This window comes from Thalassophryne amazonica, chromosome 1, assembly GCF_902500255.1.
Source record: "Thalassophryne amazonica chromosome 1, fThaAma1.1, whole genome shotgun sequence".
NCBI classification, from domain to species: Eukaryota; Metazoa; Chordata; class Actinopteri; order Batrachoidiformes; family Batrachoididae; genus Thalassophryne; species Thalassophryne amazonica.
Genome location: NC_047103.1, coordinates 34,222,773 through 34,238,802, shown reverse-complemented (window position 1 = coordinate 34,238,802; position 16,030 = coordinate 34,222,773). Strand labels below are relative to the sequence as shown.

Sequence of the window (16,030 nt, the reverse complement as noted above, 5' to 3'; positions counted from 1 at the left end):
AGCTGCAGAGAAAACACTCTCCACGGATCAGCCTCCTTTGTCTCTGATCTGATCGCTTTTTGGCCCTGCTCGTTTCCATAGCAATGTCAGCAGGGGGAGCTGTCGTCACGTGGAGAGCCCTGGCTGTGGAGCGTGGGGAAGTCGGCTCCCTTTCGGACCCGGGAGGAAGAGGGACGGCTTGTGCCTGACCACACCCTTCGTCTCGCTCCCGTCGGTGTTCTGTTAATCGGTTGTCTAACCGTATAACCAGGTCGATAAGCCCGTCTAAATCCCGCGGCTCGTCCTTCACCACCTGGTGCTCCTTAAGGACCAGAGACAGTCCGTTTACAAAGGCGGTGTGGAGTGCAACAGCATTCCAGCCGGCTCGCGCTGCCGCGATGCGGAAGTCGACTGCATACTTCGCTGCGCTCCGACACCCCTGTCGTATCGACAGCAGCACGCTTGAAGCGGTCTCGCCTCTATGAGGGTGGTCGAACACCTGTCGGAACTCCCTCACAAACTCAGTGTAAATTGTTAGGAGCCGTGAATTCTGCTCCCACAGCGCCGTAGCCCAGGCGCGTGCCTCTCCTCAAAGCAAATTTATAACTTAAGCCACCCGGCTAGCGTCTGACGCGTACATGACGGGACGCTGTGAAAAGACGAGCGAGCACTGCATCAAGAAGTCCGCGCACGTCTCCACACAGCCTCCGTATGGCTCCGGAGGGCTTATGTATGCTTCAGGGGAAGGTGGGGGGGTTCGTTGAACGACCAGTGGAATGTCTGTCTCTGGCATACAGTCAGCAGGAGGAGGTGCTGCAGCAGCGCCCTGAGCATGCGCTTCCACCTGGGCGGTGAGAGCCTCCATCCTTCGATTGGGAATGATGCTCTGCTCGGTAACTAAGTCCAACCGAGCAGTAAAAGCGGTTAAGATGTGCTGCAGCTCACCTAACACGCCTCCTGCTGGCGCCTGTGCACCTCGCTCTTCCATTGGCTGTTCAAGCGATGGTTGACGCCCCTCGGGATCCATGACGCTGGCCGAGAAATCCTGTTGTGAAAGTGTCGTGACACGGACCCACAACAGGGGGCGTTAATGAACAGACAATGGATAAGCCAAAAAGTAACAATTTAATGTTGTGAATCGCACAATGAAGTACAGACAATAACAATGTGGTGGAATGTCAATTTTACACAAGGTGACGTGTGGGCAGGCTCGAAGATAGAAGACGTCTGGCGAGAGAAGAGCCGGATCCCACACAGCTTCCACCACCAACGGATCTGAAGAACACCAGAGCCGCCAAGCCCTACGCCCCAGGTGGCCACTGTCTTCAGCAGTCAGACCCGGTACTGCTGGCAGAGAACAGAAACAGAACTGATGAGTGTGAGTTCGCACACTCAGTAATCCCACAGTCAGTGTTCAGTTAGGAGGGAGAACCTCCACCTCCAATCACACACTCGTGCTGCTCCTGAGACAACCACTTATCTGGTTTGGGGTGTGAGGCGAAGCCGTCGCAGTCCACACCAAACGCCAACACAGCAGACAAGGAATCCGTCCCAGGAAAATGGCTGCAAAAGAGATCAGACTAATGCTCGATTAAGATTCAGCAGAGAAGTTACCTGAATGGTAGCTGATTTCTCGGCGAGGAGGTGGAGTTGCAGTCCGTCCTTTATGGTGATGGTGATGAGATGACTGAGTGACAGCTGGTGCTGATGAAGAGTGACAGCTGTCACTCCCAGTGGCTCCGGCGCCCTCTCGTGCTTGAAGCCCGCACTCCAAGCAGGGCGCCATCTGGTGGTGGTGGGCCAGCAGTACCTCCTCTTCAGCGGCCCACACAACAGAACGAAGTCGAACTAAACGCCGATGTTACAAAAACTAAGCAAAAGATTAAAAACCATCAAGAATGACAGCAAAATGAAATACGGAGGAATTGAGGTTTTCAGCGGTATTTGTTGAAAGTTTAAAAATCCTGGCGAAGCGCCAGCTGCAGGAATGATATGATGCGAAGGTTAAATGATGCCAAAAGAAAGTCAATGAAAGTCCAGACTTCTTGTTTTATTTGGGCTTTGTTGCCCTTCGTTAAGTGCCGTGTGACCAGGCTCTTAGAAAATCACAAACAAACATCACCTCTACTGGACCCCTGCCTGAAGAACAGGACACATACCTACCCATGACTCTTGCCCAAATGGACACTGACTGGGACTTCACAGAACAACCTACAACTGCACTTTGCGCTGCGGCTACGAGTGAGGCCTAAGTTTTGGTGCAGCTGGCTGAACTCTTGGCTGAAGGACTAGAATGATACTCATCCATTATTCTTGCACAAATGGACACTGGCTGGGACATTGAAAACAACCTACAATTCACCTATGTACTTGGTTGTGAATTTGCATTTGTTTTGCATGATTGATGTTTGATGACTCTTTGCTTGTACTTTGTTTATTTAATCCCTGTTAATGTTAGAATGGCCGAAGCAGTGGGTCACCCCTCTGAGTCTGGTCTGCTTGAGGTTTTTTCCTCAAAAAATGCCAGATGAAGTTTTTTCCTCACCACTGTCACCTATCATATGCTTGCTGAGGGGGGGTTGATAAGGTTAGACCTCAACCATGTGAAACACTTGGGGCTACTTAGGTTGTGATTTTGTGCTATATAAATAAATTGAATTGAACTCTCTTACTAGGTGAAAATCTCACCTTCACCTCATCAAATATGGTGCCTGCTGTTGCCATGACAGCCACGTGATCATGACATGGCTTGGTCCATGGGAACCCATGCATGATTTGTTTTTAACAACACAATTACCCACTCCTTAAGCCGGGTGTTGCACATGAAAAATGCAGATTTCAAGCAAATGTAAATAAATCTATCCCCTTTAGGAGTAAGGGTGTTTAATAAAAATTAAACCTCTTGAGGTATAAACCTTTAGGAATATATATATATACACAATTAGAACAACTTTTTAACCAATCAAACTGCAATAATCTGACTTCGTACCTTTTTCACAGTGACAATGCCAAAGAGATTGGTAGGATCTGTGCTGATGTCAAATGTGTCCCTGCCATCTCCATCTATGATGCTGTACTTCATCTCAGCATTTGGACCGATGTCCCGATCTTTGGCCCAGATGCGACCCACCACCGAGCCGACAGGAGCTGATTCTGGCACACTCATCTGATACAGTCCTGAAGAAGAGAACGTGAGACATGATTTGTTACCAGGCCTTTTCATTTTCCCATTTTATCCTCTTGAGGGAGCCAAGCCTCTTCCATCACATCTGTGCTTGTTCCTCACAACACCACATACGAGGGAGCCTCAAATAAATGGCTCCATAAATTCCTCACAATCAGGTTATATACTGTCTCGTGGGTCAGCTTGAATTTCATCTACCATTTAACCTCAAAGAAGAGGTGACAGCTGCCCAATTTGTAGAGCTCCCTGTAGGCCTAAGTGAAATGCCTACACATTGTGTTCGACAGTGAGGAATCCCCAAAGCTCTTCATAACCAATTAAAGTTTCCCCTAAGTGATGGCGTTAATTGGAGAGCGAGTCATGAAGAGGGTGGAAGAGGCGGCGGTGAACATTTTCTTTGTCTAGGATTGAAGCCAATGGCCAGGCTGGAGGGGGGCACTGTGGACAGCTAACTTTGACCTCTGGATGATGATAATGAGCAGCAGAAATGGGGATAATCAAAGCGACAGCATGGCCGACTGGTGGTTGAGGGCAGGAGGTGAGGAATGATTGCACAAAGGAGCCTGAGGGTTAAATGGCCAGGGACTGGTGGCCAAAATGGACAGAGGGAGCCAACCAGAAAGGCTAATGCCTTGGATGTGCAGGGAAATGAGGTGGAATGGAAGTGGAGGGAGATGTGTGGTGTTGAACAGATAGATAGCCGCAATGGTTGGAGCTGAACAAAATGGGAAACATGGGGTAATATCGATGCTTGAGTGAATATGCATGTGCACTTTTTGTCCGATTTTACAGACTAAGATCCTCAATTTCCAAAAGCAATTAGAAACAAGGTATACTAATGTTGTACCTTGGCACTTGATCCCTAATCTGGGTGGGGATCTCGCCACAAATGTCCACCATTTTCAATGCAACCAAGTTTGTTAACAATCACTTATTGTTATTGTGCTCACAAGTAAATTTTATTAATAAAATGCCTTTGCGACTAACAAATTGTATGACATACAGCTTGGACCACATTATGCATCTTAGTTTTTGAGTTATAACTAAAACACCCCTGACCACCATTATAGTGCAGCAGATAACCAAAACAATCCTTCAAATGGTGATGCAAACACCAAATTCGGCACAAATACTCCTTAGACATTACTCTTTTGGGGAAAAAACAAACAAAAACAAACCAAAAAAATGATTGGTCACTTGAATTTTCAATAGGATGCCAAGTAGGGGTCAATTGAAAAATTACACAAGGGTCAAAATTTAAAAATGCTCCAATCATATTGAAAACTATTCCACATTATTTGTTTGAACATAAAAATTCCAAAAAGGTATAGTTTGGACTATCTATGACTAAATGTTATGGAGTTGTGGGGTTAAAACAGCAAGAATGGTGACAAAGGTCAATTTCAGTTTGTACAGGGGTCAAAAGTTAAGTTGCTCATTCATTCATTCATTCATTCATCTTCTACCGCTTAGTCCATTTAAGGGTCGTGGGGGGCTGGAGCCTATCCCAGCAGCCATAGAGCGCGAGGCGGGGTACACCCAGGAGAGGACGCCGGTCTGTCGCAGGGCCACAAACAGACAAACAAACACAGACACACACACACAACTTCGGACAATTTAAAGATTCCAATCCACCTAACCCGCATGACTTTGGATGTGGGAGGAAACCGGAGCACCCGGAGGAAACCCACGCAAACTCCACACAGAAAGGCCACGGGAATTGAACCCATGACCTTCTTGCTGTGAGGCAACAGTGCTAACCACTATTCCACCGTGCTGCCCTAAAAGTTAAGTTGCTCAAATTTTGTTAAAAAGTGTTGCAAATTAATGGTTGAACTAATACGATTAATAAATGGTATGGTTTCGACTGTTTTGAATGCTTGGTCTCCAAAGTAGCTTTAGCTGCGGCAGCTCCCCATTCCCCCCAAGCTGGCTGCGCAACCACGTGTTACTGCAGCCCCACCACACTCACATTTCCTCAATTCGGATGACGGACTGTTTCAAAGTTTAGTGTACATAAACAATCAAATGTATATGTGTGGTTGTTTTAATTCTGATGTGTGCCATTATTACGTTCAACTAGTAATAACTGTGGATGAATTGCTGTATATTTGTCTGAGGTAATTGGGTGTGAAATGAATTGCCCTTTTAGGGATCAATAAAGTTGTCTGATATTCAAAAAGACTTGAGGCTGTAATTGCTGCCAAAGGTGCATCAACAAAGTATTGAACAAAGGGTGTGAATACTTATGTACATGCGATTTTTCTTTTTTCTTTTAGTTTTTATTTTAATTTTATTTGCCAAAAAAAACACAAAAAAAACAAACTTTTTTTCATGTTGTCATTATGGGTCTTGTGAGTAGAATGCTGAGGGGAAAAATAAATTACTTTATTTTGGAATAAGGTTGTAAGCAGTGGTGTAGTCTACATTTTTGAAGTGGGTAGACTGTGTTTTTTGTCCGTCATCAACCTCGTGCATTGTGCCCCCGGTTATTAACATTTTTAACACCATAGCAACAAACAGATCTATACTTTCCATCTGATCATTTATATTCTATATTTGCCACTATAAATGTGAGAAATGTGTCAGAATGTAAGTAAGTAATTTGCACCAATTGCAAAATACAGTATACAACAGTAAATCTAAAAGAGTGATTAAAAAATACAAAGATCAAATACATTTATTTTTTGGCATCTGAAAACCTAATTTAACAAAGAAATTTAATCACGTCATAAACCAGGAATAAACAATGTTTAAATCCAGCCAAAACTATCATATGCAAGCTACTGTGTATTATTTAACAGTAAATAAGAGAACTTTAAGTCACAGTCACTCAAAAAAAAAAAAAAAAGTGACTGTGACTCCTTGTTATTAAGAAAGAAAAGTTCTCTTAACAATAATAATAAGGAGCAGATTATTGCCTCCCAACTAAGTATATTGCAAGAGTTCACTTTTCCTCCCTCTATTTAGTACCGGTTATGAGCCTGTACTGTCAAATTCAGCAGCTGCAAGATTCACCCTTCATATAATCCACATGGCCCCACGTTGTTTGTGGACAGTTTAGACGCATAAACAAAAACAAAACAGAACACACCGGTCTACATGAGCATGCACTGGCTGCAGAGCCTCACGCCTCCTACCACAATCTCTGCTGAAGCTGACAGTCTATCACCAGGTCCAGACAGGGGGACTGGAACCTGTAGGCTTTGTGGTCCATAAGGAAACTTACCTAGTATAAACAATCTAGTATTAGTATACGTTAAGTTCCATTAAAACAGCAGCTAGGCTGAAGGACAGAAGCCGGGACAGAAGCTAGCTCCCAGAAAATTCACATACAACAATGAAAATATGGGAGATGCTTTACTTTGTAGAAACCTTTTCAACCCATGACAGAAACATTGTAGGCCAAATCAGTGGCACAAAAGTACAGTATGAAGACAACCAACTAACTAACTAAGACAACCATGCAACTACTGAGAGTATGCCACTTACCAATTCCAGTCATTTTAAAACTACACTATCCAACAGCCAACGGGACTCAAGATCAAGAGACATCTGTAGATTACCGGCAAAACTATTATTTTTTAAAAAGCTGTTTCATTTTATATTTTAACAATAAATGAACGGATCATTAAAAATGTCCACGAATCAAAGTCAAAAGACATTTGCACAAGTAGAAGCTCTCCACTTATTGTGCTTAAATTCATATTTTAGAAATGACTCTGTCCTGATAACAACATTAAAAGGCAATTACATATTTTGTCAAAATTACAAGTTGAAATGACCATTAAAAAAAATCATCAAGAGGTTTATGTCACAGAAATCCTACTTTACAATCACTGCAGTCATTGTTAAATTATTTCCTGTTGCATTTATAATAAACATTTGTATTTATTTACAGTGTCTGTTTTTCTGGTTGAAATGAGATATAAATAATCTACCAGACTTAAAAAAAAATGTACAAATTTCCATGTTATTTTATTTGTCTAAAAATAAATGTCCGAGGTTCCTTATATTAAACAAGAAATTATCTAATCTGAAATAACAGGTGGTTTTAATTTACAGATGAAAGGTTTCTAAAGAACCATTTATTGATTTATTTAGCTATTTTAATTATAAGTGTTCTAAACTTTTTTTTAACAGTAATCAGAAATTCTGAGGTAACAAACAACAACAAAAAACATTTCCAAGGATTTTTCTTCAGAAAACTGCTCCATACATGAGCAGTCCTGTGACACATTTGTTTTGCACAGATCAGTGGTTTATTTCTACACCGATCCATTTTGTACAGATCAGTGGTTTCTGCCACTAGTCTTCCGTGTTTTGGCCCAACGCGTTGTTCCTATTGGACAACGCAAAGGTACGTCACAGCTCAGAAAGTTGGATTGGCTTGAACTTTGTCCACGTCAGCCACCGCTCCCGTCAGCATCTAAAAAGCAACGCGTCTCATTGAAAATAATGCTTTTTAGACCATTTTTTGACGCATCTGACGTATTCAGTGTGAAAGGCCCATTAGCTTAGTGAACAAATAAAAAACTAGCTGTCGTAGGCTAGCCCACTTACCAGCAATGCAGACAGTGCCAGGTTTATCTCCTCCACTCAGGGTGCAAACTTCATCAATCGGCCCTGAAGCAGCAGGTGGACGTTTTCGAAAAAAAAAAAAAAAAAAAAAATCTAAAACCGAGGCCTGTTTTCTTTTCATTTTTTCGGGTAATAATCACCATCAATACTTTCTCCAGCATTCTTCTTGTTTGTGTGCGGCTTTCACGCTGATTAGCTGGTAGCCCCGCCCCCTTCTGTCTATGAGCCAATTAAAACTCTTATCTAGCAGAGCGAGCGGGGGTGGGACATACGGTGCACTCTGCAGTGATGGACACCTGATGGCTGTCTTTTAAAGGGAGAAAATAAAATTACAGTCAATAAGCGCTTATTTTATTTACACTGTCACGTTCCCCGGGGCAATTTGAAGTGGGTAGATGGAAATTCCCGGTCATTTTAGGTGAGTAGACGGCATCTACCTGCGTTCCACGTAGACTACACCACTGGTTGTAAGAAAATGTGGAAAAAGGGAAGTGCTGTGAATAGTTTCTGGATGCACTCTCTGTTACCCCGTAATGTGGCAACTAAGCATGACGCATGGTGCAAACTATGTACTTTTGAAAACCCAATTAACTCAAACAATAATTTGCATCACCTTTTACCAAAACTTACTTACTTAAACATTCTTGTTGTTTTTACCCCATAACTCTATAACATTCAGTCACAGATTGTCCAAACTATACATTTTTGGAATCTTTATGTTAAAGCAAATAAGGTGGTATAATTTTCAATACGTTTGGAGCATTTTTAAGTTTTGACCCCTGTGTAATTCTTGACCCCTACCTGGCCGCCTAATGAAAATTCAAGTGGCCAGTTGGTTGTTTGAAGAGTAATGTCTAAGGAGTATTTCAGAAAAATTTGGTGCTTGCATCACCACTTGAATTATTCCTCTGTAAATATTCTATCTGCTGCTCCAGTTGTTCAGTTTTCATTTTGGACCTTACTTTCTGCCACGCCCACTCACCTGTGCTGCTCAATTTTACACACCTGATCATTGTTACTAATCAAGAACTTTTAAAAGCTCATCTCTCTCTTTGCTCACTGCCCTTTTTTTTTTTTTTTTTACTGTCATCCTTTATGTAGCTCGTGTTATTTGGCTTCAGTGTTTGACACTTCTTATATTTCTTTCCCCTTCTGATTTCAGTGTCTTCTTGAAATTCAGCATTTCATTTGATATTTTAGTTTTTCAATTCTTCATACTTACTTTCCCTTTTTTCCCCCTCCTTTGGGATTCTGATTTTGTTGTGAAAGTTACATTTCTTTTCTTTTTTTAACATTGGCCTAATTTTGAGTTGTCAGCTGGTCATTATAAGAGTCCCAACATCAGATGTTCACCATCTGATGGATTCTTACACACAACATGACTATTTTTGAGGGCAACAACCAGCTGTATGAACAAATTCATTCAAAAGTGACTTGTACAAGAAAGTTTCCAGCATTCCCCAACTTTCATATTATGTTTTTTCTGATGTGCACATAAATTCACGAGGGGTCTGGAGTTGTGCAAATGGTGTGTTTTCAGTAATTTAATTGTATATTTTGTTACTCTGAAGCAGTTCAAGTTTGAAAATCTAACAAATTCTTCTTAAATATAATAATTTAATAACCTATGATTACCTCATCTGGTGACTTCAACCAAAACTAGAAATAAGATGACAAACTGTTTAGCAACAAATCACCAACACTCACTCTTTCAATGTTACTTTCCATCTTTGTGGCAGTCCCCTTTCTGAGGACGCAGCCTGTCTGAGGAAGAGTTTGGACGATCACTTCTCAAGACGAGAACCTGATTTTTTTTTTTTTTCTATTTATGTGTGCTTGTTTGATAATTGTTTATTGTACTCCGGTTATTTGATGTTTATTGTTAGAATGGCCTAAGCTTTGTCCCCCCCCCCCCCCCCCCGAGTCTGGTCTGCTTGAAGTTTCTTCCTGAAAACTCACCCAAGGGAGTTTTTCCTTACCACTTTTGTTCGACCGGAACCCTGTGAAGCACCTTGTGTGACTTAGGTTGTGATTTACAACAATATAGATAAAATAAGTTGAACTAAATTGTACTGTATTCACTTAAGAAGCCAAGTTGTATTTGCTGGGAACTCATGACATTTATTTTATTTTATACTTCCACAGTGTAAATGCTAACCTTAACTGGTTACATTCACATTACTGGTTGAAGTGATTTGAGTCTCCATTTAGTTCACTGGCATGTGACACAACTTTTATATATATATACTGTATATGCATGCACATAACTGGTACTCATGGTGCTTGTGCATACTAAAAATAATAATAAAAATAAATGATGCTATAAATAAATGAAATAAATGATGCGCAGCAGAAAACACAAGGGAAGGGCTTCATAAGAGGAAAACAATGACTGATGGTAGGAAAAGTGTTTGTTTTGAACACACAAGCACCACGATTACCAGTTATGTGCACCCCTGCATATATATATATATATATAGCTGTTGACGTATGCTGTTAAACTCTCCCAGTGGTCGAACTTGTTACAAAACCAGGATTCGTAATGATGCTTCTGTTCCCATAAAGACCACGTGTGCTTTTAACAAGCTTTTTTTTTTTAAATGTTCTGTTGTTAGGAGGATGTAGGAGGTTAATACTGAGGTGGCACAGTCGGTGAAATGAAAACAGGGACTGTTACTTACTCTGGTCGAACGTGGGCGGGTTGTCGTTGACATCGCTGAGGCTGATGTTGATGGTGGTGGTTCCAGCGAGGCCCCCCAGCTGACCACCCATGTCTTTGGCCTGGATGACTACAGTGTAGTTTTCTCTCATCTCTCTGTCCATGTCTGCCAGCGACACGCGGACCACACCTGAGAACATGGACAGGAAAAAAATGTTTTGGTTGGAAGACAAAGTGTCAGCTTTAGAAAAGAACAGTTTGAAAATAAGTCTCTTGTTGCAATGCTACAATTTTATGGCTTATCACCTTGGTGTTGTCTCTTTTTGTGGGGGGCGGGGAAGGGGGGGTTGTTCAATTTGCTAGTTTTTGGCCTTTTAGTAAAACTTTATTTTGAAAAAAGTATGCGTGTTATGTTTGTAGGTTTGCCACAAGGTTCAAATTTTAAACTTTGCATAATGTACAGGATTAATTATGTCATCTAATAATCTGGTTTTTTTTTGGGGGGGGGGGGGGTTTGGTGGTGAGGAGGGTGGGTGTGTGTGTGTGTGGGGGGGGGGGGGGGCGTAAACAAACAGTTTTCTCATTCACTAATCAAGTTATTCCAGTCTCTACTTCTGTATTAAGCCACTGTCAGTGAACCTCAGTGCTTCTTACTGATGGACGGTTGGTTCATAGACTGTAAAATAAATAAGAGTGATGCAACAATCTCCAGCCAGTCTCACTGTCCAAAAGCAACGAAAATACTGCAAATCAGGGTGCAGCCATCTTGATTTAGTAGTTTTGTGTGTGTGTGTGTGTGTGTGTGTGTGCAACATGGTCTGTGATTTTGATAGAACAGCAGCTCTCAAAGTGTGGGATTAATTAAAAACCCATTAAAAAATTGCTTGCTATTTGCACTCATACAGAATGGACATAAATTATTTAGGAAAATTTTATTGCACATGTCCTTGATCACTTTGTGTGCTTGATCACATATCTCTCTCATTTTTTGGGGGGATTGGATAAGGTTACTAACACATTTTACAACCTCCTATAGATACAATAAATAAATAAATAAAATGTAAATGAAGAAATTTCTTTTGTTTTTTCTGCAGTGGAAGGTTTTTGTCTCTTGAGGTGCAACAGCATTTAATGTTGTAAAAACAGTGCAAGATGTGATTATTTTAAATTGAGATGATCACATTAAATGGAAAATTAAACCAAGATTTACATCTGTCGTTTGTTGTAGTCAGTGGGCTGGATGCCACTATGTGTCAATCATGTGACATTTCACTTGTGAGCGAGAACTTCAGTTTGGACTGGCCCGACTGTCACCAAACTAGATATATGCATTACACATAGTGACACCAACAGGCCTATATTTTGCGGTCAAAAGGTCAAAGTCACTGGAGTGTACTGTCTAAAATTCTTGAGCACAATGACATCTTTCCTAAATGGCTGGTTGCCACCAAACGTATGTTATATATATATCCTGGTAGTCAGGAGGTTACAGAGCTTTTGGGGTCAGAAGGTCAATATCACTGAACTGTATTTTGAAAAATCTTTTGCAGAAAAACAGTACTTGTCAACTGTAAGCTTAACGTTTGTCAGGGGCGCCGTGGGTTAGTACGGACTACGCGTCTACCAATTATTATACCTCTAATATAGCTTCTGTGCATCCTCCAGAAGAGACAGACGTGCAGCAGCAGTGCATTTAGAGAAACTTACCTTTACGTTTTTCATTTTTGCTGCACTGCAAATCCAAATAAGTTGGCAGAACTCAATATTTTTAAGTTTATATACTGAAAAAAAATTACAACTTTTTAGTTAACGCCAGATGCATTTTTAAGTAAAATAAACCTGATAAATTTGAGTTAAATAAACTTAAATGGGCAAAAATGTTCAAGATCAGGTATGAAAACTATTGTTAAAACTCGCAAAGATGTCTGGAGTCTGTCAGACTCTAATTATAATGGATAATATCAGCCGCTAGCCGGGCTACAGATGGACTGTTACTGAAAGACAGGGAGAGCATCTGTGCAGCTGTACCAGTTTTTGCATCCACAGAGAAGTAAGGCTGGCCGTCCAGGATGCTGTAGACCACGCGAGCACTGTTGCCATATGTGGGGTCGTCTGCATCTGTAGCAGTTACCTGGATCACAGATGTTCCTTGTGAAGAGACAGAGATGCAAGAAAGTGAGAGCAGGAAGATGGCGTTAGTACTTTGCAGTGAATAAAAGAAGATAATGATAAAAAGAGAAGATAAGAGGAAATTGTCGGTCAGCTATTCAAGTGATATCGGTGTGTGTGTGTGTGTGTGTGTGTGTATTGGCTAAATTAGTGCCATCTGTAGGAGTCACTGCAGCTAAACTGCTGATTGTTGTAATCAAGCTGAGCACAAAAGCAGCTCTGTGAATAGTGAATGAAACAGACAAGAGACGAGGCTGGAAGAACAAGGAGTAACTCTGCAGCACATTTATGAACTTTGATTTTGTTCCGTTGCTGTAAACTCCCTTTAAAAAACAAACACAAAAACATGAAGCAGTTCAGCATCTGTGTGCAGCATAGTTGACCTCCTGTGTTCCTCTCTGTGTGCTTTCTCCTCCTCCTCACCTATTTTGGACATTTCAGGTACAGTAGCCTGGTAGGGTCCATCTGGAAACTTGGGCTCGTTGTCGTTTATGTCCTGGATCTTGACAATGAACTCCGACTCGGGCTCCAGCGGTCTGTCTGTAATACGGTTGCGAGCCTGAGCGCGGAGGACGTACTGGGCCTTCACCTCCCTGTCCAGCCTCTGGATGGTGTGGATGTCCCCTGTGTTGTCATCAATGGTGAAGGTGGTGCCGGCGCCTTCGCCCGTCAAGATGTATTTGATGGACCCGTCGCCTTTATCCATGTCTGAGTGAAGCTTTGACCAATGAAAAGGCAGAAAAAGAAAATGTCAACATAATGGTGTTTTCTAAACAAAGTAGAGAAGCTTGAATCTTTGACTGGACTGGGTTGCTTGACGCGAGGACGTTTCGCTTCAAATCGCAGAAGCTTCTTCAGCTAAAATTCTTGCTCTGGTGGTCTGACTTCTGTCTTGACTCTTGTAGAGAAGAATAATCAAGAAGTCACAAAAGCTGGAGTTTTAAACCTAACCAGACCCCTCCTACCGAGAGGCCGACTGCTATAGGCCAGTGACTAAACAATAGCTCTAATGAGCAACTATTGTGCTTTAGTTAGCAACCTCCTAATGACAGGGCAGCTGTCCCTCCTAATGATGGGACGGACCCTCTCCTGATGGCTCCCTTGACGACTCTGCTGATGACGTGAATGACTCATTACCATGAAGAAAAAACTGAAACTGCTTTGACCTGAGTACCCCATTGTAAACAGGGGATAAAGCGTGTCTCAGACCCCCTCCCCGGTTAAGGCTGGGTTTCAAACGTGTCACAAAGAATGCCTCCTTGACCCCTCTCTCAAACCATTTTTTTCTCTCTGGCTAATATTTTAACTTCCTTGTCCTCAAACGTGGTTAGTGTCTTTAAGGTGGAGATGAACTGCAGACTGAGGTCCACTGGCGCCCTCTCTGCGGTGCTGGTATAGCCTTTTGTGTAAAAGTTGCTTAGTCTCACCTATGTAGTGTTCGTTACAGTTTTCCTGACATCTGATAGAATACACTACATTGCTCTGTTTGTAACTAGGGATCCTGTCCTTAGGGTGAACTAATTTCTGTCTCAAGGTGTTAACCGGTTTAAAGTAAACTGGGATTTTGTGCTGTCTGAAGATCCTCTGTAGTTTTTCCCCTACTCCCACTAAATAAGGGAGAGACACTCCTCTTCTTCTTGTCTCCGTCTCCTGTCTATCTGGTCTCTTTGTTCTCTGGGACTTCTGCACTTTGTCCAGGGACCATCTTGGGTACCCACATACTGTGAGGGCTTTCCGGACAAGTTGTTGTTCTTTAGCCCTTCCCTCTGCAGTTGTGGGCACCTGTAGGGCTCTGTGTTGAAGCGTCCTGATCACCCCGAGCTTGTGTTCAAGGGGGTGGTTTGAGCCAAAGAGCAGATATTGGTCAGTGTGAGTTGGTTTTCTGTAAACCCCTGTATGGAGCTGCCTGTTCTCTCCAATCGTAACATCACAGTCCAAGAAGGCTAAATGGTTGTTTCTGGCATCCTCATGTGTGAACTTGATATTGGCATCCACTGAGTTGATGTGTTCTGTAAAGTCCTCAACTTCCTGTTGCTTGATTTTAACCCATGTGTCATCAACATATCTGAACTAGTGACTGGGAGAGATGCCCGTGAAAGACGTCAAGGCTGTCTTCTCCACTCGCTCCATGTACAGATTGACCACAATGGGGGATACCGGAGACCCCATCGCACAACCATGAATCTGCCTGTAGTAATTCCCCCTAAACAGGAAATACGTGGTGTTAAGACAGATCTCCAAGAGTTGGCAGATGTGGTCTGGTTTAAGTTTGGTCCTTTTAAGTAGAGACACATCCTCCAGCAGTCTCTGCCTCACAGCTGAGACGGCCTCAGCGGTGGGGATGCAGGTGAACAATGAAGTCACATCAAATGACACGATTGTTTCATCTGCCTCCAGCTGCAGGTCCTTGATCTTGTTCACAAAATCTTGTGTGTTCTCCACATGGTGGTCTGAGTTACCCAGTAGAGGAGCCAAAATCCACTTGAGGTGCTTGGCCAAATTGTACGTGATGGAATCTGTGCTACATACAATAGGCATGAGTGGCACGTCCTGTTTGTGGATTTTGGGCAGTCCATAGATGCACGGAGTGGCGTCCCCAGGGTACAGTCTGTAGTATGTCTGCCTGTCGATGAGTCCCTCTTTCTCCAGGTTTTGGAGGTAGCTAATGATTTTCTTCTTATAGCCGCTCGTGGGGTCTCTCTTCAGAAGTTCGCATGTATTGGAGTCACTGAGCAAGTTGTTGATCTTGGCCTCGTAGTCCGATGTGTTCAGGACCACCGTGCATCTGCCTTTACCCGCTGGCAGGATAAGGATGCTTTGGTCCTTTTGCAGTGCTGACAAAGCTTTCCGTTCTTCTCCTGTGATGTTGGACGGAGGAGGCTTAGCACTGTTGTTGAGGACAAGGAAGTTAAAAAATTAGCCAGAGAAAAGAAATGGTTTGAGAGAGGGGTCAAGGAGGCATTCTTTGTGAAACGTTTGAAACACAGCCTTAACCGGGGAGGGGTCTGAGACATGCTGTATCCCCTGTTTACAATGGGGTACTCAGGTCAAAGCAGTTTCAGTCTTTTGTTCATGGTAATGAGTCATTCACGTCATCAGCAGAGTCGTCAAGGGAGCCATCAGGAGAGGGTCCGTCCGTCATTAGGAGGTTGCTAACTAAAGCACAATAGGTGCTAATTAGAGCTATTGTTTAGTCACTGGCCTATAGCAGTCTGCCTCTCGGTAGGAGGGGTCTGGTTAGGTTTAAAACTCCAGCTTTTGTGACTTCTTGATTATTCTTCTCTACAAGAGTCAAGACAGAAGTCAGACCACCAGAGCAAGAATTTTAGCTGAGGAAGCTTCTGCGATTTGAAGTGAAACGTCCTCGCGTCAAGCAACCCAGTCCAGTCGAAGATTTAAGCTTCTCTACTATGGAAACCACCTGGACAACTGAGAGCCTACACAGAAACTTCTCTAAA

At 42.6% G+C, this 16,030-nt stretch overlaps 1 protein-coding gene across 2 annotated transcripts in view; it reads right to left on the bottom strand.

Moving 5' to 3' along the window:
* LOC117507890 (cadherin-20-like) overlaps positions 1-16,030 on the bottom strand; it is a 298,581-nt gene that overhangs the window by 45,989 nt on the left and 236,562 nt on the right. For both annotated transcript variants that reach the window (XM_034167659.1, XM_034167663.1), the window contains exons 3-6: positions 12,996-13,290; positions 12,432-12,551; positions 10,426-10,593; positions 2,969-3,156 (exon numbers count right to left, since the gene is read on the bottom strand). In XM_034167659.1, coding sequence (XP_034023550.1) covers positions 2,969-3,156; positions 10,426-10,593; positions 12,432-12,551; positions 12,996-13,290 — 771 coding nt within the window. The remainder of the gene's footprint in view (positions 1-2,968; positions 3,157-10,425; positions 10,594-12,431; positions 12,552-12,995; positions 13,291-16,030) is intronic.